Raw genomic sequence first — 25,650 nt, 5'->3', positions numbered from 1 at the left:
CTTACAATAAAGTAAGCTAGAGGGCGCCTGGGTGGTTCAGTCAGTTAAACGTCTGCCTTCAGCTCAGGTCAAGATCCCAGGGTCCTGGGATGGAGCCCCTCATCGGGCTTCCTGCTCAGCGGGGAGCCTGCTTCTCCCTCTCCCTCTGCCTGATGCTCCCCCTGCTTGTTCTCGTGCTCTCTCTCTCTCATAAATAAATAAAATCTTAAAAAAAAAACAAAGTAAGCTAGAGAAAAGAAAATGTTAAGAAAATCATAAGGAAGAGAAAATACATTTATAGTACTATACTGCATTTTTTTAAAATCCATGTGTAAGTAAATCTGTACCATTCAAACCCATGTTGTTCAAGGGTCAACTCTATAACCATACCCTATGAGGTCAAGAAAAATATGCTGTAATTAATGAAAATATAGGAAATCTCAGCAGAGAAACAGAAGACAAAAACAAGAAACAAATGAAAATTTTGATATGGAATAACACAATATCTGAAAATAAAACAGGCTTATGAATAGGTTTAATGGCAGAAAGGAAATGCCCAAAGAGTCAGTGAGCTTGACAATAGATCAATATAAATTATCCAAAAGAAAAGGAAGAAAGATTTTAAAAAATGAACATCAAAGAAGATATAAACAAATGGAGAGATATTCTATGTTCATATACCAGAAGACGCACTCTTGTTAACATGCCAGTTCTTAAGATCCCAACACAATCACAATCAAGTTCCCAAGAAGTTATTTTATAGATGTGGACAAATTTATTCTAAAAATTATATAAAAAGGCACAGGACCTATAAGAGCCAAAAAGCAATGAAGAACAACGAAACTGAAGAACTCATACTATCCAAACTCAAGACTACAATAATTAAGACGGCATAGTACTGGAGAAGAAGTAGACACATAGGTCAATGAAACCGAATAGAGCCCATAAATAGTCCCACACAAATACAGTCAACTGAATTTTGATAAAGCTGCAAAGACAATTCAACTGAGAAAGGATCATCTTTTTGACAAATGGGGCTGGGACACTTAGACATCCATATACAAAAATGAAACAAAGCAAATAAAAAAAAAAAGACCTTACATATTAAACAAAATTAACTTAAAGTGGGTCACAAACCTAAATATAAAATGCAAAGCCATGAAATTATTGGAAGAAAACAAAGGAGAAAATCTACATGACCTTGGGTTTGTGATGAGTTTTACACACACCAACAAAAACACAATCCATAAAAGAAAAATAAATCAATTGAACTTTATTAAAATTTAAAACTTCTGCTCTGCCAAAGATACTTTGTTAAGAGAACAAACACCATAAAGTTGCATAAAATCTTTGCAAAACACATATCTGATAATAGACTGATATCCAAAATATCCAAAGAACTCTAAAACTCAATAATAAAACAAATAACTCCATTTAAAAATGGGCAAAATACCTGAAGAGACACTTCACCAGAAAAACTATTCAGAGAGCAAATAAGCATATGAAAAGATGCTCAACATCATATGTCACCAGGGAAATGCAAATTAAAACAATTAGATACAACTACACACCTATTAGAATGGCTAAAATCCAAAACACTGATGATAACTGGCAAAAATCCAGAGCAATGGGAACTTTCTCAGGCAATGCTGGTGGGAATACAAATTGATAGAGCCACTTTGGAAGACCGTTTGGCAGTTTCTTACAAAGCTGAACATAGTTTTACTATATAATTCAGCAATAGCACTCCTAGGTATTTACCCAAGTTATTTGAAATTTCATGTCCACACAAAAATCTGCATGTAAATGTTCATAGCAGCTTCATTTATGATTACCAAAAACTGGAGGCAACTAAGATGTCCTTCAGTTGGTGAATGGATAAACAAACTGTGGTACATTTACAGAGTAGAATAGTATTCAGCAATAAAACCATGCAAAAACACGGATGACTCTTAAATGCATATTGCCGAGGGAGAGAAGCCAGTCTGAAAAGGCTATACGCTATGTGATTATATTTACATGACATTCTGGAAAAGGTAAAACTATAGTTGGTAGTCAGATTAGTGGTTGCCAGATTTGGGGAGGGAAGGAAACCAATAGGTGAAGCATGGGGTATTATTTGGGGGTAGTGAAACTATTCTGTATGATACTATAATGGCAGGTACACGAAACTATACATTTGTCAAAACCCACAGAACTTCACAGCACAAAGGGTGAAACTTAATGTACGCAATTTTTTTAATCGTGTAAAAGTTAAGGGGATTACAGAATGGAATTCAGACTGACCAAAGAATCTATCACAAATGTATAAAACGACCTCACTGAAGGGGATGGGAGATAAAGGTATTGAAATAAGTAACTTTGGAGTTGAGTGTAGACTGTAAAACCAAAAGCAAAATAAACTGAACTTAAGCACTGTACTCTGGATGATAACATTGTTTCCCAGAGGGGCATGAGTTAGCAATTCTGAAACCACTATATATGTATACTGGAACTGAAGAATTAAGTAAATGGATGGCAAATGGCTGGAGTTAGGTTTCTCACTATTGGAGCAGGAGATTACAGAAAAGGTAGGGGAAAAGTTTAGAATGATCTATGTGGTAATGGATTGGAACTGAGACATCAGTATGAACTCAATTTTAGCTTAATATAGATACAAATGGGTACATATTGAGATACCTGTACACACACAGGTTAGTATAAAACCATATATTTCCATCATGCAACTGATGAATTACTGAACTCTACAACTGAAACTAATGACACACTATATGTTAAATAACTGAATTGAAATAAAATAAGATATTTTTTAAAAAGGAAAAAAACTCCACCTATATTTCCTTGCTGTATCAACTGAGAAGACCTAGAAATAACAACACTCTATTAGCAATGAAAACACTTGGCACCCAAACCTTGGTATTTCAAACCATTCTCCAACAAAAAGAACTTAGGGATCCTTGAAAAAAATGACTGATCCTCGGACTAGGCTACGTGACCATGAGACCAAGGGTTTTGAGAGCCCAGCTTTAGTGGATTGCACTTGAGATAACAATCTGAGTAAAATCTGGCTTAGGAGCTATGCAATTCTTGCCATAAAATTTTGTATACAGATGCCTTACATTTTTTGGAATATGAGATCTGAAAGTTAGTCATATATATTATTCTTCAGAAGTTCCTAATCATACTCTGGGTATTCAGCAACAGTGGAAGGAGGAAATTTTTCCCACAGACCCCAGTGTCCCTTTGTCCCATTCCCACTCACCCTCAACTCCTGGGCTCCCTCGATTCACACCTTCCCAGCAGCTACCATCTCACTCTGACACACTGTCCTTCTGCAAGCCAACTTCCAAATCTGAGCCAACCCAACCATCCCGTTTCCCTATCACTGCCCCAAGTACTAACTGTATCACCACACTGCCTAGCCACAACTGTACATTACACCACAGCAAGCCACTCAAGACCGGGTCTTCCATGATCTCCACAAGCCCTCTTCCTCCTTGCCTCTCCTCTCCCCACCCTACCACTGTCTATGGCTGTAAACACAGAGCATCCTCTTCCAAAGTTTCCACCCCACCCCTGCTCCCTTTCCTCATTCCTTGATCTAACTCTGCATTACTGAGGGAATAGATATCATCCATTAGAGTGTTCCCAATTTTCTTGCCCCTCCTTGAAAATTCTTTGTTTCCTCCTTTCTTCAGACCTTCTGTCCCTCCCATCGCTGAAGGAGAAACATCTGCTTTGTTTTTAGGGTCATTCCTCCATCTGTGCTTTAAAGGCTTGTCATGAGTCTCCCCTTGACCTTCCTACCAGGCAACCCCCCCTCTCTCTGGCAACATTAATCTCTCCCTTCCTTTACTTCCTCTTTCCCTTCTAGGCTTAGACACACTCAAGTTACTCCTACCTCTTAAACACCATTCCTCCACCCCATGGGCATTTAACGTCTGGGCCCACATCATCTCCCTTGGTTGAAGGCATGGCACAGGATGTGGTCCCACACAGACCGGGGTTCAAATTCAGCTCCATACTTACCATGTAGGTAACACTGGGGAATAACCAGGACCATGCTAAAGTCTATGGAGGGACCCTTGCATGTTGTGCACATGTGAGGGGCTTCACTTAAAATAAGACAATAGCTCACAGAATCCCTTCAACATCCTCAGAAAACTGGGCCAGTATATTTCATTTAGAGGAGAAAAACCAAGTAATCTGTACAAGTACGCACAGCTAATAAAGGCAGAGGCGGAACTCTAACTCAGCTTGTCTCACACTAAAGTCCACATGCTGTCTTCCAAGAAGCCTAACATCCTGGTCCTCAGTCCCTTACCTACAGAATATCAACATTAGTGTCACCCTTGTGGAACTCCTGTAAGAATTAAAGGAAATGGTGTATGGAGAGCAGTTAGCAAAATGCCTGGCACTTGACAAATGAGCATCATTCAACAAATGGTGATGGTTACTCTGGGATCACTAACTACACATTGCTTCTTGAAATTCTCTCCTCTTGGCTTCTATGAAGCTTTAATCTTCTGGTTCTCCTCCCACTTCCCTGGCCTATCCCTTGCATTCCCCCATCATGCCCTTTCGCTTATCCTTTAAATGTAGGCTTTGCCCAGAGTTCCTCATAGTTACTTCTTCCTGCACGATGTCACCTACTCCCCCCAGCTTCAGCCAATGCATCCCAGAGCCTCCACACTCCTGCTTGAAGCTTCTGCAAACTCATGCTTTCCTCCCTAAACCTGTTCCTCCTCTGTGTTCTCTATTCCAAGCCAAGGTGTTCCCTGAACCACAAGCTAATTCTCATTGCTTCCTTCCTTACAAACCATCAGCAGAGCCCCATTGCCAAGAAAATAAAATGCAAAATCTTTAACAAGGCAAGAAAAGCCCTCCATCATCTAAGCCAAACCAGGTTCCCAGCTGCCTCCAATATCCCCAGTTTATTACATGGTTGCTATCATGCTTCCCTACCCCAAGATCTTCTCTCTTCCCAGCATCCCCAGATGTTCCAGTGGTTCCTAGCATGGCACTGTGTTACACCCCTTTACTATCCTGGGTATCATCTCCAGACTGGCTCCATTTATCTGGGTCTCTATTTACAAATGAAGCCCAGAAATCAACAATACTCCCGGCACTGAGTGGAACTATCCCCTCCAGTGTTCTGAAAATTATACTTCTTATAATACAGTGTGTCCTCTCCATGCCTGCAGGCCAAGTCAGTCTGGCTTCCAACTGCCGCATGGAAGTCAAGTCAGCCTGTGCTTGTTACAGCTTCATCATGCTCCCAGGACGTCAATGTTGATGTAGGATCCTTTCAGGTCTACATTCTGCTTTTCCAACAGGATTGAAAACCCCTTAAGTGCAGGGACTTAATATCTATGTTCTATCCTCTAAAACTTACAATACTGCCATGCCTTTAGTCCATGTAGTGGACTAAAGTGAATAAGCCAGAGGATTTGTAAGATCATATATAAAAGTGGGGTTATATCAGAGGAAAGGCCATAGTTAAACCAACTTCTCCACTTTTAAAATTCCACTTACTTTAAAAACAGAGTATAGGCATAGAGTATACTTTTGTACTAAGCATCTCCTGTGATCTGATTCTCAGAGTCACGCTGCAACAATGACAAAGTGTCCTCTAAATTTAGGAAATATCTCATGGCAGTAGAAGGTATTATTTGGCTGACAAGATTAGTTCTTTTAAAAGAAATGTCTGGAGTGTGCATTGAAACAAAGCTTAGATGAGATGCCAAACACGAGAAAGGGAAAGCACTGCAGTGAACCAGCCCCTTAGCGCCTTACACCATGACAGTTATTTATTCAAGCATGAAAACTGGGACATTTGTTCTTACAATGCTAATTAAACAAAGAAATGAGATATGCAAATATTTTTAAAAAGTCTACTCACTACAACATTCTCATCAGATGAAAATTAATAAAGAAAACACGGCCCAAGAGAGTCACTCTGGTGCTAATGCCCATCACCCTAACCACCTGACCCATGATATCCCAGCGAACAAAAATCAAGTTGAGTCTAAAGTCGCCCCCACAAACCCAGAGACAGATAGGATCTAACCCTCAGAATATAACATGGGCCAAGTGGGCTCAAAGGTCAGAGTTTACCCAAGCAAGAGGCATGGAAGTTTCCAGAAATCTAAGATGCTGCACTTTGGGGCCCCACATCCAACACTCCTCCTCCAGTGCAGCCTCCAAATAGAGAGCCTTTCAAGTAGTGACTAAATGGATAGAAAAACAAGACCCATCTATATATGCTGCACACTTCAGGCCTAAAGACACATACAGATTGAAGGTAAAGGGATGGAAAAAGATATTCCATGCAAATGCAAGCAAAAAAAATAAAAAGCTGGGGTAGCCACACATATTAGACAAAACAGACTTTAAAACAAAGATTATAAAAAGAGGTGAAGAAGGGCACTACTAATGATAAAGGGATCACCCCTACAAAAGGATATAACAGTTGTAAATATCTATGTACCCAAACAGGAGGCCCTAAATATATAAAGCGAATATTAACTGACATCAAGGGAAAAATTGACAGTAATACAATAATAGTAAGGATTTTAACACCCTACTTAAATCAATGGATATATCATCCAGACAGAAAAATCAGTAAGAAAACAGTGGCTTTGAGCAACACATTAGATTGGATGGCCTTAACAGTACACACAGAACATTCCATCCAAAAACAGCAGAATACACATGTTTTCAAATGCACATGTAACATTCTCAGGATAGATCACATGTTAGGCCACAAAACAAGTCCCAGTAAATTTAAGAAGATTGAAATCATATCAAGCATCTTTTCTGACCGCAATAGTGTACAACTAGAAAGAAATCACAAGAAATAAACTGGAAAAGACACAAACATACGCAGATGAAACAACATGCTAAACAACGAACGGGTCAATGAAGAAATCAAAGAGGAAATTTAAAAAAATTCTGAGACAAATGAAAATGAAAACACAGTGGTTCAAAATCTTTGGGACACAATAAAGCAGCTCCAAGAGGAAAGTTTATAGCAATACAGACCTATGTCAAGAGATAAGAAAAATCAAATAAACCATCTAAGCTTACACCTAAGAAACTAGAAAAAGAAGAACAAAGCTCACAGTAAAAGGAAGGAAATAATAAGGATTAGAGTGGAAATAAATGAAATAGAGGCTGAAAAAAAAAACACTAGAAACAATCAGTGAAACTAAGAGCTGGTTCTTTGAAAGGATAAGCAAAATTGATAATCCATTAACCAGATTCATCAATTTAAAAAAGAGAGGATGCAAATAAATAAAATCAGAAATAAAGGAAGAGAAATTACAACTGACACCACAGAAATACAAAGGATTTTAAGAGAAAACTACAAAAAAATTTCACACCAACAAACTGGACAACCTAGAAGAAATGGATAAATTCCTAAAAAACATAAATCCTCCAAGGTGGAATAAGGAAGAGATAAAAAAACTGAATAGACCAATTACTAATAATGAAATTGAATCAGTAATTTAAAGAATTCCAACAAACAAAAGTCCAGGACCAGATGACTTCACAAGTAAATTCTACCGAATATTTAAAGAAGATTTAATAAATTGAAGAGAAAGGGAGAGGCTGGGTGGCTCAGTCGGTTAAGAGCCTGCCTTTGCTTCAGGTCATGATCCCAGGATCCCGGGATCAAGCCCTGCATAGGGCTCACTGCTTGGTGGGGAACCAGCTTCTCCCTCTCCCTCTGCTGCTCCCCCTGCATGTGCTTGCACTCTCTCTCTCTCTGTCAAATAAATAAATAAAATCTTTAAAAATAACTAAATGAATAAATAAATTGAAGAGGAAGGATGGGGCACCTGGGTGACTCAGTTAAGCATCTTACTCTTGATTTTAGCTCAGATCATGATCTCAGGGTCATAAGATCAAGTCCTGCATTGGGCTCCATGCTGGGTATGAAGTCAGCTTAAGATTCTCTCTCCCTCGCTTGCTGCCCCTCCCCCCACCATGCTCATGATCTTTTTCTCCCTCAAAAAAAAAAAGAGAGAGAAAGGAATGCTTCCAAATTCATTCTACAAAACCAGCATTACATGATACCAAAATCAGACAGAGACACTACAAAAAAAAGAAAGAAAAAGAAAAATCATAGCCTAATATCCCTGATAAGCATAGCCTAATATTATAGCCTAATATCCCGGATGAACACAGATGCAAGAATCATCAATAAAATATTAGCGAACTTAATTCAACAATACATTCAAAGGAGTATTTTCCACGATCAAGTAGGATTTATTCAGGGGAGGGAAGGATGATTCAATGTCCACAAATCAATCAATGTGATACACCACATTAACAAAATGAATAAAAATCATATCATCTCGATAGACACAGAAAAAACAAACAAACATTTGACAAGATTGAACATCCATTCGTGATTAAAAAAAATAACTCCCAATAAAGTGGGCATAGGGGCAGCTGGCTGGTTCAGTCGGTGGAGTGTGAGACTCTTGATCTCAGGGTCATGGGTTCAAGCACCACATTGGGTGTAGAGGTTACTTTAAAAAAATAAAAATCTTTAAAAAAACAAAGTGGCATAGAAGAAACATACCTCAACATACTAAAGGCCATATATGACAAACCCACAGCTAACATCATACTCAATGGTAAAAAGCTGAAAGCTTTTCCTCTAAGACCAGGAACAAGACAAAGTTGTCCACTCTCATTACTCTTATTCAACGTAGTACTGGAAGTCCTAGACCCAGCAATAAGACAAGAAAAAATAAATTAAAAGGCATCCATATTGGTAAGGAAGAAGTAAAACTGTCACTATTTGCGGATAACATGATACCACATAGAGAAAACCCTAGGAACTCCACAAAAGACTTCATGTCTTAGGACTAATACATGAATTCAGTAAAGTTAAAGGATACAAAATTAATATACAGAAGTTTCTGCATATTAATTGTGTTTCTCTACACTAATAACAAACTAGCAGAAAGAGAAATTGAGAAAATAATCCCATTCACAATTGTATCAAAAAGAATAAAATATCTAGGAATAAACTTAATTTAAAAAATAAATTTAAGGAGGCGAGTGACCTATGCTCTGAAAACTATAAGACATTGATTTAAGAAATTGAAGATGACACAAGTAAATGGAACATTATACCAAGCTCATTGATTGAAAGAATGGACATTGTTAAATTGTCCATACTATTCAAAGCAATCTACAGATTCAACATAATCCCTATCAAAATAGCAATAGTATTTTTTACAGAACTAGAACCAATAATCCTAAAATTCATATGGAACCATGAAAGACCCCAGATAGCCAAAGCAATCTTGAAAAAGAAGAACAAAGCTGGAGATATCACAATCCCAGATTTTAAACAATACTACAAAGCTATAGTAATCAAAATAATATGGCACTGGCACAAACATAAAATAGATACATTGATAATACAGCAGAATAGAAAGCCCAGAAATAAACCCACAGTTTGATGGTCAATTGATCTACAACAAAGGAGGCAAGAATATACAATGGGGAAAAGACAGTCTCCTCAATAAATGATGTTGGGAAAACTGGATAGCTACATACAAAAGAATGAAACTGGACCCCTTTCATATACCATACACAAAAACAAACTCAAAATGGATTAGAGGCCTACATGTGAGACCTAAACTATAAATTTCCCAAAAGGAAACATAGGCAGTAAACTGTTGGACATTGGTCTTAGCAATATTTTTTTGGATCTGTCTCCTCAGACAAGGGCAACAAAAGCAAAAATAAACAACTGGGACTACATCAAACTAAAAGGCTTTTGCACAGCAAAGGAAACCATCAATGAAACAAAAAGACAACCTAATGGAATGGGACTAGACATTTACAAACAATGTTTCCGATGAGGGGTTAATATCCAGAATACCTAAAGAACTCATAAAACTCAACACCAAAGAAAACAAACAATCTGACTTAAAAATGGGCAGAAGACCTAAATAGACATTTCTCCAAAGAAGACATACAGATGGCCCACAGACACATGAACAGAAGCTCAACACCACTCATCATCAGGGAAATGCAAATCAAAACCACGATGAGCTATCACCTCACACCAGTCAGAATGGCTAATATCAAAAAAACCAAGAAATAACAAGTGTTGGCGAGGATGTGGAGAAAAGGGAACCCTTGTGCACTCTTGGTGGGGATGCAAATTGGTGCAGCCACTATGGAAAATGGTATGGAAATACCTCAAAAAAACTGAAAATAGAAATATGTACAACCCAGTAATTCCACTTCTGAGTATTTACTGGAAGAAAACACAAATACTAATTCAAAAAGATATAAACTATTATTACAGCATTATTTACAATAGACATGGAAGCAGCCTAAGATATGGAAGCAACGTAAGTGTCCATTGATAGATGAATGGATAAAGAAGATTTGGTATACATACATCTATATCACAATGAACTATTATTCAGCCATAAAAAGAATGAAATCTTGCCATCCATGATGGTGGGCCTAGATGGCATTATGCTAAGTGAAATAAGTCAGACAGAGAAAGACAAATACCATGTTATTTTACTTACATGTGGAATCTAAAAAACAAAACAAATGAACAAACAACAAACAAAAAGACTCATAAATACAGAGAACAAACTGGTGGTTGCCAGAGGGGAGGAGTGCGGGGGGATGGGTGAAACAGGTGAAAGGGATTGAGAGGTACAAAATTCCAGTTATAAAATAAGTAAGTCTCGTGGATGATAAGTACAGCATAGGGAATATAGTCAATGATATTGTAATAACTTCGTATAGTAACAGATAGTAGCCACACTTATCATGGTGAGCATTGAGTATATAAATATCAAATCACTATGTTGTACACCTGAAACTAATATAATAATGTATATCAACTATATTTCAGTTACAAAGAAAAAGATGAAAAAGGGGTCTTTGACAAGAGTTATTCAGCGCAGACCCTCAAGTCATCCTGGGGCAAGGTGGGCAAAACACTGCATTGCCCGCACATGAGCTGTTTGTCCTTGCCAAGCTACCTTACGTCACGCAGCCTCTGTCTTCTCATCTATAAAATGGGGATTATGGTAGAGCTGTTGTGAGCCCTGGGTGAGCAAATACATAGAAAGCATCGCACATCTGGCCTGTCAGGGAGTGGTCAGCACATAGCAGCTGCCTTTCCCTTCTCCTGAACTTCCTCAGAACAAAGATGCTGGCAATGGGATGGGGAGTCTCCAGGCTGAATCAGTCCACAGATATTCACCTGGAGCTGTGCGACGCCCCTGTCCTCTGCTAGCTGCCAGTCTAACAGCTGGCCCGAGAAGCAGACCACAGCTAACACCTGGGGCCGGACCAGTCAGGTGCCATGAGAGCTCCATGCAGGAAAGGCAGCCGCAAGAGTGGGGACGCTTCCTGAGGAAAGAACAGCTACCCTTAGGCAGAATGGGTAAATGGGAAAGAAGAGAGGGAGGTCATGGGCAGAGCCCAGAAGGGACAAGGTGTGGCCTGTTTGAGGAACTGCAATCGGATCTATATGCTAAGTATGAGATCATTTCTGTTGCCCAGAAAGAATCCCCTTTCACCCAGCTCCTCCACAGTCTGGGACAGGGGCTGCTCACTGAAGCTTTAATCCTGTTACACGGCCATCTCTAGAGAATGAGAGACCGTCCCCAGACCTGTGCGTCATCCGCCCAGAATAGCACTCCAGTCACACTGACAATGTCGTCAGACCCATGAGGCTCACCCATGAGCAATCTGCAAGGGTGAGCCAGGAAGCAAGTGAGCTCTGCAGGAAATAAAACACAAAATAGTCTCTGCCTGTATAGACCCCTGCATGGACTAAAAATACCCTGATGTGGGCAAGCTCCAAAGTTATAAAATGAAGGTCTGGATATACACAGAAGAAATGGAGAATGCTTCTTTTAATTGTTTAAAGATTCAGATCACAGTTCACTGCCCTTAATTCATTTAAAATGCCACCAAATGACATACATCTGATCTCCATGGAGCTGTGATGTGGACTGACTTATTCTCCACCAAAGAAGCCTTCCCTTCATCACTATAGCCATCCATCTATTCATCTATCCATTCACCCACTAAGTGCCTACTAGGTGTCAGGCCCTGTTCTAAGTCCAGAGGGGACAACAGTGACCAAGAAGACACAGATCCTGCTCACTTGAAGCTAACATTTCCAATGATTGGCCTCACACAGCAGGCACCCCAGGCAAGACCTACTTGCTTCAGAGTCTTCTGAGCAGCAAATAAAGGTGGTTCCACAGGGGCACCTGGGTGGCTCAGTTGGTTAAGCGACTGCCTTCGGCTCAGGTCATGATCCTGGAGTCCCGGGATCGAGTCCTGCATTGGGTTCCCCGCTCAGTGGGGAGTCTGCTTCTCCCTCTGACCCTTGCCCCTCTCATGCTCTCTCTCTCTAATTCTCTCTCTCAAATAAATAAATAAAATCTTAAAAAAAAAAAAAAAAGGTGGTTCCACAGAAGCCCTCAGGCACTCCGCCCAGGGCCAACCTTGCAGGCAGGGAATGCCCATCCCTCAGTTTAACATCTTCCTGCTCCAGCTACAACCTCTCCAAACTCTGGTCAAGTCTGATCCAGAGGGGATTCCCTACAATGTAGGCGGGACCCCCCCCAAACTGTATAATAAATGTAGTAAGGCCACATATCCTCACGGGAGCAGGGCACTGTGATTCTCATCAGGGACATACATTTTAAATATGAACATCTTCTATTTTTATGGTCCCTACATTGGGGATGACAAGGGACCCCCACCTGGCTTTTATACGAATTGAGAAATAAGCCAAGGAACTGTAGACACGGGCCAAAATGTCACCTTTCTTATTGATGCAAGCCAGGCTAGAGTAAGCGGCTGACGGAAGTAGGGGAAGGACTTGCTAAAACCATAGTCCAGCCTTTGGCATGCTCACCCATGCCGTCCTGGCAGTGCCGGACAGGGAGGCCTCCCCATGAGAAGGAGCCTCTCCTAGGGCTAGCCCTCAACACCTGCTCCTTAAAAAGGGGGGAAGCAGGAGAGCAGGTTTCCAAAAGCTCCAGCGTCTTGATCTCCAGCTTCCCCATGAGGTAGATCAGCCCACAGTCCCTGCAGTAGTGTAAGTTAGGGGTAGAGTCTAAACCAGTTGTATATTTAAAGGAAAATTTCTATTGGTGACAGCATAGGAAGCAACCCCTTCTTAACTCCCTGAATGAGTTCAAGGTCACAGTCACCAAAGCCAGACCTGCTGTCATCCTTTGTCTCTCACATCCAACCAGCCCCAATATCCTCTCCATTCTGTCCTTTGCATTTACACCATATTCTTTCCCCACCCCTTCCACACATCATGTCTTACTTGGACCATTATAGTCCCAATTGCCAACCCTACACCTCCCTCTATCTTCCACCCATCTGCCATGACACTCTATCTAAAATGCAGTTCCAGTCATGTCCTTATCCTGCATGTAATCCTTCCTTTGCAGCTTCTCTGTGGCTCCTAAGTCCTTTCCCACTGTGGCCCTCACTCACCTGCCAGCTTGGTCAGTGTGTTAGATAAACCACCACAACGTCTCAAGCAGGCCATGGAAGCTCTGGCCACAGTAAGCCTTCTGTTCATCCACCATGGACTTCATTGGTTTATACCCCCTCTATGTCTTCATGCATGGTCTCCCCTCTGCCTGGAATGTTCTTCCCCCCCTTTGTTTCCCAAGCAATTTCTACATATCTTCAAGAGTCAGTGTAAAGTCTTTTTTTTTTAAGATTTTATTTATGTATTTGACAGAGAGAGACACAGCGAGAGAGGAAACACAAGCAGGGGGAGTGGGAGAGGGAGAAGCAGGCTTCCCGCTGAGCAGAGAGCCCGATGTGGGACTTGATCCCAGGACGCTGGGATCAGGACCTGAGCCGAAGGCAGACACTTAACGACTGAGCTACCCAGGTGCCCCGAGTCAGTGTAAAGTCTTTGGGGGAACTCTCCCCCAATGGCTTGAGCTAATCCTAATGACCCTTGTCTTGGTCCTGCTCATAACTCCATTATAGCACTAACATCACACTGATTGTAATAGATGGTTTCCAATCTCTCTGTCCCCCAACCCTCTCTTTCTCTAATTGACCCCAACTGACCCTATAGGGAAAAAAAAATTTAGAGACTAGAACTCTGAAAAAAATCTCCAGTTGATCTAGATTACAGAAGCAACTGCATCTAAAAAACAAAAACATATCCCTACAGAAAAGGAATAGATAAGAGAAAGAGCTCTTGAAAATTAAAATTGTACAAATAAAAATGTATAATAAGAAAAATTCCAGAACATAGAGCAAATCCTATTGAGAACTCTGAGGGGAAAAGTAAGAGAGAGGCAATCAAGACAAAAACTCCAACCTTCAAACCGAGCTCTGAGAAAACAGAGAAAAAAAGGGGAAAAGAATTACCAGAGAACTAGAAGAAGAAAGTTCCCCAAAATGAAAAGAGTTTTCAAATTGAAAGAGCTTACCAAGTGCCATGCAGGGTAAAATGAAAGACCAGATCTAGACACATTACTGAAAAATTTCCACATACCTAAGCCAAACCGCTTCCAGAGCTAACAAAGAAGTCTCATACAGGGGAATATACAACCTTTCTTTCTTTCTTTTTTTTTTTTTTAAGATTTTATTTATTTATTTGACAGAGAGAGACACAGCAAGAGAGGGAACACAGCAGGGGGAGTGGGAGAGGGAGAAGCAGGCTTCCCGCGGAGCAGGGAGCCCGATGCGGGGCTCGATCCCAGCACCCTGGGACCATGACCCAAGCCGAAGGCAGATGCTTAACGACTGAGCCACCTGGGCGCCCCTATACAACCTTTCACCAGCAAACCTGATGCGAGTAAGCAGAGGTATTCAAAAATCATCCCATTGGACTGAGCTCAGAGTTGTACACACGCAACACATGTTCATTATATATGGACCTTTTCCCCATAAAAGGGCATTCTACGTAAAGGTCGGATCCGCCTGTCTCCCCTCGCCCCTCATGCTCCCTGCACACCGATGCTCAGGACCACGGTGACACACAGCGATCACGCGAAGTCCGTGGTGCTGCTAAAAAACAAATCAGGTCCCAGGCCACAGTGGAGAAGGAAGCCGGGATTCTGGCCCAGCCGCTAACCAATTGGCATCTGCCAAATCCCAGTTTGGGTGGAATCACATTTTTAAATGTAGACAAAAAATTATTTTTAATTTTTGGTTCGGTTTGGTTAACCAAAGCAAATACAACCATGTGTCAAAGCGGTCCAGGAATGCCAGTGAGAAGGGTCTGTGATGGACTCACAGAACTCCTTGCTTGAGGATTACAAAAGCCATCCCAGTGTGGGTAAGGCAAAGCCCCAGCACCAGGCTGCCACATTGTGAGGCCTGGGGAACTCGGGGCAAGCTGTTACATTTTTCTATATCTCAGTTTTCTCATCTGGAAAATGGGGATTGTGACAGCACCCACCTCATAGGGCCACTGTGATGACTAAAGGAGTGATTATCTATAAAATGCTCAGGGAAGCACTCAAACAAGGAGTTATTATTTGGTGATGGCCTGAACTACTGTCACCTTTCTCTGAGAAACTACCAACAGAGGGATTCGTGGCAGAGGAAGAAGAATGGAGTCCGTGAAATGTGGAGTGAGGAAAAGGTACAGGGACCTGTACAAGCACTTGTGCTACATGGAATATCAAGTTTCAGGTGGAAAAGCTCCTAAGGACAGCAAGCCTGGACCATTAATCATCCATACTTGACCTTTCGGGTGGTGCAGATGGTGCTCCCCAGAGGCAGGCAACAGGGCAGATGAAGCTCCTCACAGCTGCAGCCTGGGCACCATTCCTCCACGTCCTGGGTGAGCAGGCTGCTAGAGGCAAGCCCCCTTCCAGGCAGGACCCAGGCTCAGAGCAACTTGGAAGCCGTCTATACTGACAAGAGCAACACTATCGCTCTCATAGCTACCACGGCCACACTGCAGGGTTTGAGGAGACTGGGGTTTCCTACAAGGCTTGCTCAGCCTCTGATGACTTAGTTCAAGGGAGCTCTGTTCCTTGAAACGTTATCATCGTCACAAACCTCTCCCATTCCTGGGCCACATCAAAGAGGGAGGGATGCCCAAGACTTTCCTCTCCTCCAGCACAGAAAGACTCCATATGCCGCCATGTTCTCTTGGGTTGTTTTCCATCTACAGGCGTGACCTGGAGACTTTGCTCAGGGTGGGAGGGCTGGAGGTCAACTTCTAAGGTCTTTGTGCCTGAGAGACGCGGAGCCTCATTTAGAAGTGTCTCCAAAAAACGTATACACTGGACTCTTATCTCTGAGGTCTCTTCCAACCACAAAAATCTCCAGACTCTCTTTATGAAGTGTTATTCTCAATACCACCACCACCACCTTCCCCTTCCTGCCAACGTAATCCCTGGAGGCTGCCTCACAGTGGAGCCCCTCACAGCGCTATAGTATCTCAGTTACCTGGATACACCAGGAGCTCCTGGAGGGCGCACACCTGTTCCAGGTTATCTCTGCTCACGGTCCACAGCGACTCATCCCACATGTGTTCACAGAATTGAAGTAAATTCAAAATGGCAATTCTTTAAAATAACCATTTCAAAAATTCATGTCATGTGCTACCTATCTACAGTTGTACTGGATCTTTAGCTCTTTGCTCTTTGAGGAAAAAGGCAGCAGATGTACCTTTTAAAAAATAAATGTTTAAATTTCAGTTGTTAAAAATGTAAACTGCCATGGAAACACCACAAAAAAAAATTAACCATTTTCACACCCACCCAAAATGCTGCAAACTTATTTCTTAGGACATTTGTGAGCCAAATTATATCCTGAAGAGTCATCCAAATAACTCTGCATCCTATGTACAGTCTTGGTCTTTGGCCAGACAATTAATTACTCAGCTGATGCACCCCCCCAACTCTCCTTATACTAACCATTTTGTAGCAATCAACACTGATAGCTGACAAGATGCTAAACTGATGATAACAACAAAATTCCAGGCTTTTCTTACATACATCCCCAAATAAATATAAAGGAAAAAGAATCTGCAAGTCATTATTGGTATTTGCTACCCTCTGGTGGTCAACCTTGGGAAGTTTCTAAACCAGAAAACGAAACAGTACAGATTTCACAGATGGCCCCTCTGAGGATCATCCAGACAAACCCCTTATCCCATGGGACTTCCCCAGCATCTGAGCAAGTCCCCTGCTCCTTACACCTGTGTATGCATGTGTGAGGATGCTAGAGTAAGAATAATGTTAACCTGAGTAGAACAAGATGAGCAACGTGAACCTGCTTCCTCAAAGCATACACAATGCATCTAAAATGACAAGCATACAACTGACACAGGATGAGCCCCATTTTCAACTCTCCAACTCCCTGTGATAACGGGTGACTGGCCACATTACAAAATGTCAAAAGAATAAACATCAATCAACTTTGTCTCGTCAATTTCAATGATATACACACTTGCGAGTACCATACATTTTCAAGACATTGCTCTAGGGACCCCATATCCTACCTCACTCTGCCCTCCCATTACACCACACTATTTGATGGAGCAGAGGTCTCACTGTGCTCATTGTCAGAGTACTTCCATTTCTATCTAATCCTATTCATTTCAGACCCCCCCCGCCAAGCCCTCAGGCATACAAGGTCCTATAGAGATGCTTCTTATTCAGTCCTTAATGCTGGCTGAGGGCCAGGCTCTGGAGGATGGAATATGCCTCTGACCTCTCCTTATACACTCTTGCCTAAGGAGATTTTCTAAAATATGGTGTCCATCAGAAAGGTGACTGCTTTTCTTTAGAACATTACATAGCTCCCCATTAACTAGTAAATCGTGCATGAATGGATCACCCTTGTGTTCACAGTCTTTGTAGTGGCATGGGTGGAAAGGTGGGTGGGTGGAAGAATGGATGGATGAATGGATAGGTGAGTGGATTGGTGGATGAATGGATGGATGAATGGATAGGTGAGTGGATTGGTGGATTAAGTGGATGGATGAATGGATAGGTGAGTGGACTGGTGGATAAGTGGATGGATGAATGGATAGGTGAGTGGACTGGTGGATAAGTGGATGGATGAATGGATAGGTGAGTAGACTGGTGGATAAGTGGATGGATGAATGGATAGGTGAGTGGACTGGTGGATAAGTGGATGGATGAATGGATAGGTGAGTGGATTGGTGGATAAGTGGATGGATGAATGGATAGGTGAGTGGATTGGTGGATAAGTGGATGGATGAATGGATAGGTGAGTGGACTGGTGGATAAGTGGATGGATGAATGAGAGGAGGGGATGGGTATATAGATGGATGAATGGACAGGTGGGTATATGAGTGTACAGATTGCTGGAAGATGGCTGAGTGGATGGAAGGAAGGAAGAAAGGAAAAGAAAGGGAAGGAAAAGGAAAGGAAGGGAAGGCAGAGCAAAAAGACTTCATGGCATTTAGTGTTCTACTAGGCCCTACACCGAGACTAAATAAAAAGGCATGATCTCTGCCCACTACATGTTCTATTAATAATGATGAAAATGATAAAACACTAAGTGACAAGAAGGAGAGATAAACATAAAATGATTCCAAAAGAAAACCAAAACGAGGTGACCTCCTAGCAAGAATTAAACAGACAAAAACCTGATAGTTTTATAGTGGTAGCTACAGGAATTGAGGTTTTAAATTAAGGGGCCTGGTTCATGGTTATCAGGCACCCAGACTGTCACACTCTGACGGCAGCTGCCCAGGTCCGGTCCCTGCTGGTGACTCAAGTACTCAGGCCTGGCATTGCAGAGCCAGATGCAGGAGCCAGACACCAGGGTGAGGAACACACATCTGGGACATCTCTGGGGATGTATCAAAGCCTGGGTGAAGGGGAAGCCCCAGGGCAAGACCAGAGAGCAGGAACACGCAGCCAGCTCTGCTCTGTGTTCACCCAACACAGTGCAGGCCCAAGTTATGTTGCACCATCGTGCCCCCTGTGGTTTGAAGAGCCGTCTTTGACTCAGAAGACTCAGATACCCCTTACCTCTCTTCTTTGTTATTCTAATTCTCCATGAAGCCTTACAGTCAGAAGGTCTTGAAAAGGTTATTCAAGGCCACAATATCCCCAAAGCCCCATCAATAGGGGAGAGAGACCCTCTTGAAAAAGTGGACTCTACCACCTTCCTCAGGCCCTTTCTTCATATCCAAAAAGGCTCCCTATCAGAAAAGGTCATGCTCCCATCACAAGTTACGAGTGTCCCATGTGAAACCAATTTCTTCCCTTTGCTCTCCCTTCAGCCCCAGGAAATGGGAAAAGTTATCCACCATCATACACACCGCAACCTTTTATGACTCAAAGATGGTCATTCACTCTCTCCACTCTTCTCTCAGGACCATGTGTCCTTTACTGAACCCCGGGAAGAAAGTCAGATGGCACGGACCTCTCTTCTCCCCATCCCATATCCACAGCCAACCGTGACCACAGACATCTTTCAGCCACATCCAGGCTCAGCCTCTTAAGTCCCTACTGTTAGTTCAAGCACCACTACCACCGAGGGCCGAGCATGTGTTACCAATCGAGTGTGGTATCCTCATAGCCTCCGATGTCGTTTTCATGATCAATAGTACCGAACCTGAATATATAGCTCCCACATCCCTTATAATACTATGATACCAGCCTCCAGGTATGGACGATGTAGTGTATGCGGGCACTGTAGAAGCCCCCTCCAGGTACGGACCCACCCAGGCTTTACAACAGTTCTAGGAGGGAGTGCTATCATTACATTTAGAGGTGTGGAGAGGCTCGGCAACTTGCCGAGGTCACACAGAAGCAGGCTGCAAATCCAAGAAGCCAACTCCAGAGTACATGCTGTTAATGGCCTTGCTGCGGTCTACAGTAAGCACAACACTCCAGCTGTTTCCATGCATGTCAATCCTACACATCTCACCCGAACAACTTCATGTGGGGCATCTTCCCTTTGCCTGCTTCAGCACTGGCACTAGGATAAGGTGAGGAGGAGGAGCATGGCTCCCACCAGACGCAGTCCTGGTTAAGGGCTGTGGTGAGAGTCTTCCTAACCCAACGATTCACAGGCCAGCTCGTGACCTTCTATGACCCAAAGTTGTAACTCAGCTACTTCAGCAGCTCATGAACACGCCCGAGCACCTCCAACTTCTTAGTCTTCATGTACTGCATTGGCCTGCCCTTGTTCCCACTGAATCCAACCATATCTCTCAATAATATCTACATGTCAATCTTATCTACACAACATGCTATGACCATCCTTCCAAATATGTGGCCATCTCCCTTAACGAGGACCAGCAGAGTCAACCTGTGTATATTCGGTGCCCACCTTGGACAAATTCTTTAACCTCCTCATGCCTTAGTTTCCCCACATACCAATGGAACCCCCTCAGAGCTGTTATGAGGAGAAATAAGTTAACAACTGTAAAGTACGTATTACGTGTAGAGTCAGAAGGAAGAGTTAGCAATATCTTTCTTTCCTGCCACTCTGGAATGAGCTGAGGGGTTGGGGTGTGGGCCACAGGATAAACATGTATTGAACACTTACCTCTCCCAAGAACTATGTCAGGTGTTCAGTTTGTGAATTCTGATTCATTCCTTTTTTTAAGATTTTATTTATTTATTTGATAGAGAGAGAGAGAGAGAACAAGCAGCGGGAAGGACAGAGGGAGAAGCAGGCTCCCCATCGAGCAGGGAGCCCAAATGTGGGGCTCGATCCCAGGACCCTGAGATCATGACCTGAGCCGAAGGCAGACACTTAACTGACTGAGCCACGCGGGTACCCCTGATTCATTCTTCATTCATTCTACCAACTCTTATTTACTGTGTTCCTACTTCGTGCCATGCCACGTGGGAAGCTGAAGACCCAGCAGGGAAGGCGACCAGCAGGGTCCTGGATGCATGGAGCTTTTAGGCTGGCAAGGACACAGAAACAGCCAATCACACCATTAGCTGGTCAAAACCATAATAAATGCTGCAAGGGGGAGTAGAGGGCCTTGAAAACATGACAGAGGGACCACATGTAGGCTGTGACCTTTCTGAAGAAGGGACACTCGCCTGAGCACTGACTTGTACATGAACACTAATCATGTGAAAAGTGGGGGTGGGCGCGCTAGGCAGCACAGGCATGTGAGAGGGAGGCCGGGTGAGAAGTCATGCAAGGGGCTAGAGATGGGCAGAGAACTGGGCCATGATCTTGGAGGCACTGGGTGCCCAGGACGGGGACAAGGTGGCTGGGATGGGGCCAGGAACCTATGACTGTATCCATCTGCTCTGGGCAGGGGTTCTCCAAATGTGGTGCCCAACCAGTAATGTCCGTATCACTGGGGAACTTGCTGGAAATGCAGACTCACCGGCCCCGGCCCCACCCTCACCCAGAACTGCTCAGAACTCTGGGGAAGGGCCCCCACTGTACTGTGTAGCACCTACTTTAAAAGACTAGGGAGACTCTTCGGAGAGTGAGGAACAAGATTGTCTTACGCTGAAATACTTACTTCCATGCAAAAATCAACCCAAACCTTGCACTAGACCTCCTTCTCATTTCACGCTCCCTCTACTTCCGCCTCCGAACTCACGGTGACTTTCCCCAGCTTCCTTCCTCCCTCTGAAGAGGCTTCCCAGTCTCCCCACTTCAGCTGCAGAGCCCCCCCGAGCCCCCACCTCCCACCCAGGCCAAATGTCTTGGTTTCCCTTCCTTTTGTTCCTGCCAATCATTTCATCGGGCTCAATGCTTGGGACACAAATTGGAGGAAGGCTATTCAGGCAAGCCTTTAAGAGAAAGTCTGAAAGTACTGAGAAACTATGGAAATGAGAGAGAACCATGAAAAATAAGACATCTGGGCAAAGTTTAAAAGAGCCAGGCATGCTCAGCCTTGAGCAAATGTCACCATGGGGAGCCGCGGTGACAGTTTTCTAATACCTAAGGAATGCACGTAGGAGAAAAGGATCCATTTTTCCACCCATCAGCGGGAACAGAACAAGCAGGCCTGTCTTAGGTTTCAGCCGAGAAAACATCTGTCATGTGTTTGAGCCATAGGAGAGGAGGAGATGCCAAGAGGGCTGGTGAGATCATCCCCGCCCGAGACACTCGCAATGAGATCACAATGGCCAGGGTCGCTGACCATCAGGGCTGACCACATCAGTGGTGCCTGCACCACGCAGCGCCCGGGGCTCGCAGGCTCCACGAGGGGATCTCCCTGTCACTGGGCAAATCTGCCTCCTGGGCAGGGCAGGTGCTGACTCACAGCCTCTCTGTTTTGCTTCAGAGGCACGGGAATCCAAAGGAAACTGCGCGCTTCTGCAAAACCTTCCGGACTGCCTCGTTACCTGGAGGCCAGCGTGGCATGTGTTTCAACAAAAGCCCACTTATTCCTGTCTTACAGCTAACACAGTAACAGCAGCAGTGACCCAGGCATCACATCAGTAACAGCTCTGAGCTACCGAACATTCGCTCTGGGCCGGCGCCGCACACACCTCTACTCACTCCTGCCTCACCATTATCGCAGGTCCATTGTACAGATGAAGAAGCTGAGGCTTAACGAGGCCTCCTGATTCACCCACGACCCCACTGCTGGTCAAGTCCTGGCTGAGATTTGAGCCCTCGGTTCTCTGTTCTATGATCAAGATAAGGCCTCTACGTTGCCAATGTTTGGTAGAATGGAGAACGAGGACCTTTTAAAAATCAGCCACGGTCTCCTCTCCCCCACCCTCCCGGCTCCAGCTCTGGCGATGCTGAGAAACAAAGTCTCTTCCAGAAGGCCCTGCTTCTTCCCTGTCTCTGCTACCCTGTGCCTGCCCCTCAGGACTCCACCAGGAGCCTGGAAGAGCTGATGGGCCTCCTGACAGCGTGGGCGTCCTCCACACACCACCGCCCCCTCGGAGACATCAGGCGCAGGCTTTCTGCACCGCCTGCCTAGGCCACAGCAGCCAGCAGGGGCTTTCGTGTTCACCGAGCTCCCCAAGGCCACTGCCAGCAGAGGGGCTATTGTGCAGACTGCCATCAAGGTACCAGATAATCCTGGATCTGATTTTTGTCCCGGCTTCTCTACAGTGTAATTCTCAGCTCACTGACTTCTCTCCTTTTGCCTCTTTCTGGAGTCCCCAAATGGCTGAAATGGTTTCTATTACAGACTTGAAGAAGAAGTCTTCCTTAGCACTCTGATCCTGTGCATAGTCTTGGCCCCACCTCTGTGCCTTCATCATAAGGCTTCCCTGGGGCCTTATTCATTTGTCAGGCAATTCAGCCAAGGGGACCAACCGGCTGAGCCGTTCCTGATGCGGGACTTCAGAACTCAACACCCTTTAAGAACCACAGGAACACAAGTGCAGGAAGCAGTGCCCATGGGCATGAGGTCACTGGCTTAGTAATGAGCGTCGGTCTTTACAGCATCACAGTTGTACCAACTGGCAGGAAACACAAAACACAGGGCAGCTCCTGTCAGGCAGGCTTCCTGGGAAGCAGGGCCAACCTGGTGGAAAAGAGTAAAGAAGAATTTTCCTGCTCATCAGACAACTGTGTGCTGACATGAGGCCTGGAGTCAGGTGAATGAAATTTATTCCTTCTTGATGGAAAAGTTGGATTCGAGCCACAGTGTATATTCATGGGTTTCTTAATTTTTCTTCCAGCTTCACCAAGCTCAGTGGAGCTTAAAGCAGGTTTTTCCCTCATGCAAAGAGATGGAAAGGGCCCAGCGAACAGACAATGCTGAGCCTTGAGGAGGAAGGGGAGGAGGAACAGGAGGAAGAGGAGGAAGAGAAGGCCCTTCCAGAACTTTCCTCTCCTGGCTGCTCTTTCCAAATCAGTATTTGGGAAGGTGTGAGAGGAGGGGAGGTAGAGATGCCTTCTAGGGATCTGGCTTCATGGACTCCAACTTGTGATGCTGAATGCCATACTCCAAACAGCCATGTGACCATCAAAGCTCCCCAATGAACTCAGCTGAGACACGGTGGCCTTCCCTCACGTGCCAGCTCTTAGCTGCTTTTCTAGCAGAGGCATTTGATCTGAACGACCCAGTCCCCCCAAGTTCATCCTTTGTGGCTCTTTCACCACAATGCCTATGTTCCACCCACCGTAATCAGCAGCACATCTGAGATGTAGATGGATAGGATCCCATGATAAGAAGGGTGCAGAAATGTTCTCTGTGTGTGGCCAACTGGCACTTATTAGCATCTAACCATTAACCCTAGCCACATTATACCAACTGTGGCTCAGGAAGCTCAGCTCCTGAAATTGTTACCCACCCCTGGAACATGCAGAGAATAAACCGTGATGTAAATTAAAATCAGAGTCAACTACCTTCATGGCACCCATAGCTTGGAAAGTCACAGCCAATCTCGAAGGGGTCAGCGCTGCCAGCATCACATTGAATCTTGCACTCTTGTTCTTAATAGGGGAATGGTACTGCCCATCTGGAGCCACAGAACCAAACCTATGGTAGGGAAGAGGCAGGTGGAAAAGAGGAGTAGGGTTAACAAAAAAGAAGAACATGGCACCACTAGAAATGATGCTATATGCACACACAGGGTTTCCAGATCCAGGAAATACCCTTATGAGACATCAGAGTCGGGGATGGGGGAAAAGTCTCCCCAGAAGATCCTGACCAAAGCTTGACTCACGGACAGCAAAAGCAGGTTTTGTGCCACCACCAACCTGTGACTCAGCAGGGGCCCCTGGCAAAAAGAAGCATGGGGACCACCATCATTAAACCAACACCGGAGCCTGAATGTGAAGACTACACATCAATCCACTCTTTTGTTGTTGATATATAATTCACATGCCATAAAATCCCCCCTCTTAAAATGTGCAATTCAGTGGTTTTTAGGACATTCACAAACTTGTACAACCATTACCACTGTCCAATTCCAAAACATTTTATCACCCCCAAAAGAAACCGCCTACTATTAGCAGTCACTCCCCATACTCATCACACTCCAGGCCCTGGCACCCATTAATCTACTTTCTATCTCTATGGATTTGTCTATTCTGGATGTTTCCCATCAGTGGAATCGTACAATATGTGGCTTTTGTGTGTGCCTTCTTTTACTCAGCTCACTGTTCTCAAGGTTCATGCATGTTGTGGCATGTCCATACTTCATTCCTGTTTATGGCCCAGTGATAAGTCATTGTACTGATACACATATTTTGTTTATCCATTCATCAGTTGATAGATATTTGGGTTGTTTCCCCTTTTATGGCTATTATGAATAATTATGCTATGAACAACTGTGTACACATTTTAGTGCAGACATGTTTTCAATTCTCTTGTGAACAATGTTTTCACACATACCTAGGAGCAGAATTGGCTCATATGAAAAATTTAAACTTTTGAAGAAGTGCCAAACTCTTTTCCAAATCAGCAACACTATTTTCATCCCCACCAACAATGTATGAGGGTTTAAATTTCTCCACATCCTCGCCAACCGTTATTATGGTCTGTCTCTTTTATTACAGCCATCTGAGCAGGTGCAAAGTGATATCTCATTGTGGTTTTGGTTGGCATTTCCCTAATGACAAGGATGTTGAGCATCTTTTCATGTGCCCACTAGCCATTTGCATATCTTCTTCAAAGAAATGTCTATTCAGATTTTTGCCCATTTTTCAACTGGGTCATTTGTCTTTTAATTGTTCCTTTTGTATTCTGGATGCTATATATATATATGATAT

The 25,650-nt window shown here is 43.6% G+C and overlaps 1 protein-coding gene across 3 annotated transcripts in view; it reads right to left on the bottom strand.

Annotated features, from left to right (window-relative positions):
* ACOXL (acyl-CoA oxidase like) overlaps nucleotides 1-25,650 on the bottom strand; it is a 354,745-nt gene that overhangs the window by 257,912 nt on the left and 71,183 nt on the right. For all 3 annotated transcript variants that reach the window (XM_028117110.2, XM_028117111.2, XM_028117112.1), the window contains one exon: nucleotides 24,283-24,415. In XM_028117110.2, the coding sequence (XP_027972911.1) occupies nucleotides 24,283-24,415 (133 nt within the window). The remainder of the gene's footprint in view (nucleotides 1-24,282; nucleotides 24,416-25,650) is intronic.

Source organism: Eumetopias jubatus, unplaced genomic scaffold, assembly GCF_037043125.1.
Source record: "Eumetopias jubatus isolate StellerSeaLion01/CBP00866 unplaced genomic scaffold, mEumJub1_p1.0 scaffold_9, whole genome shotgun sequence".
NCBI lineage: Eukaryota > Metazoa > Chordata > Mammalia > Carnivora > Otariidae > Eumetopias > Eumetopias jubatus.
The sequence above is the reverse complement of the archived record's forward strand: the minus strand, read 5'-3'. Positions and strand labels throughout refer to the sequence as shown.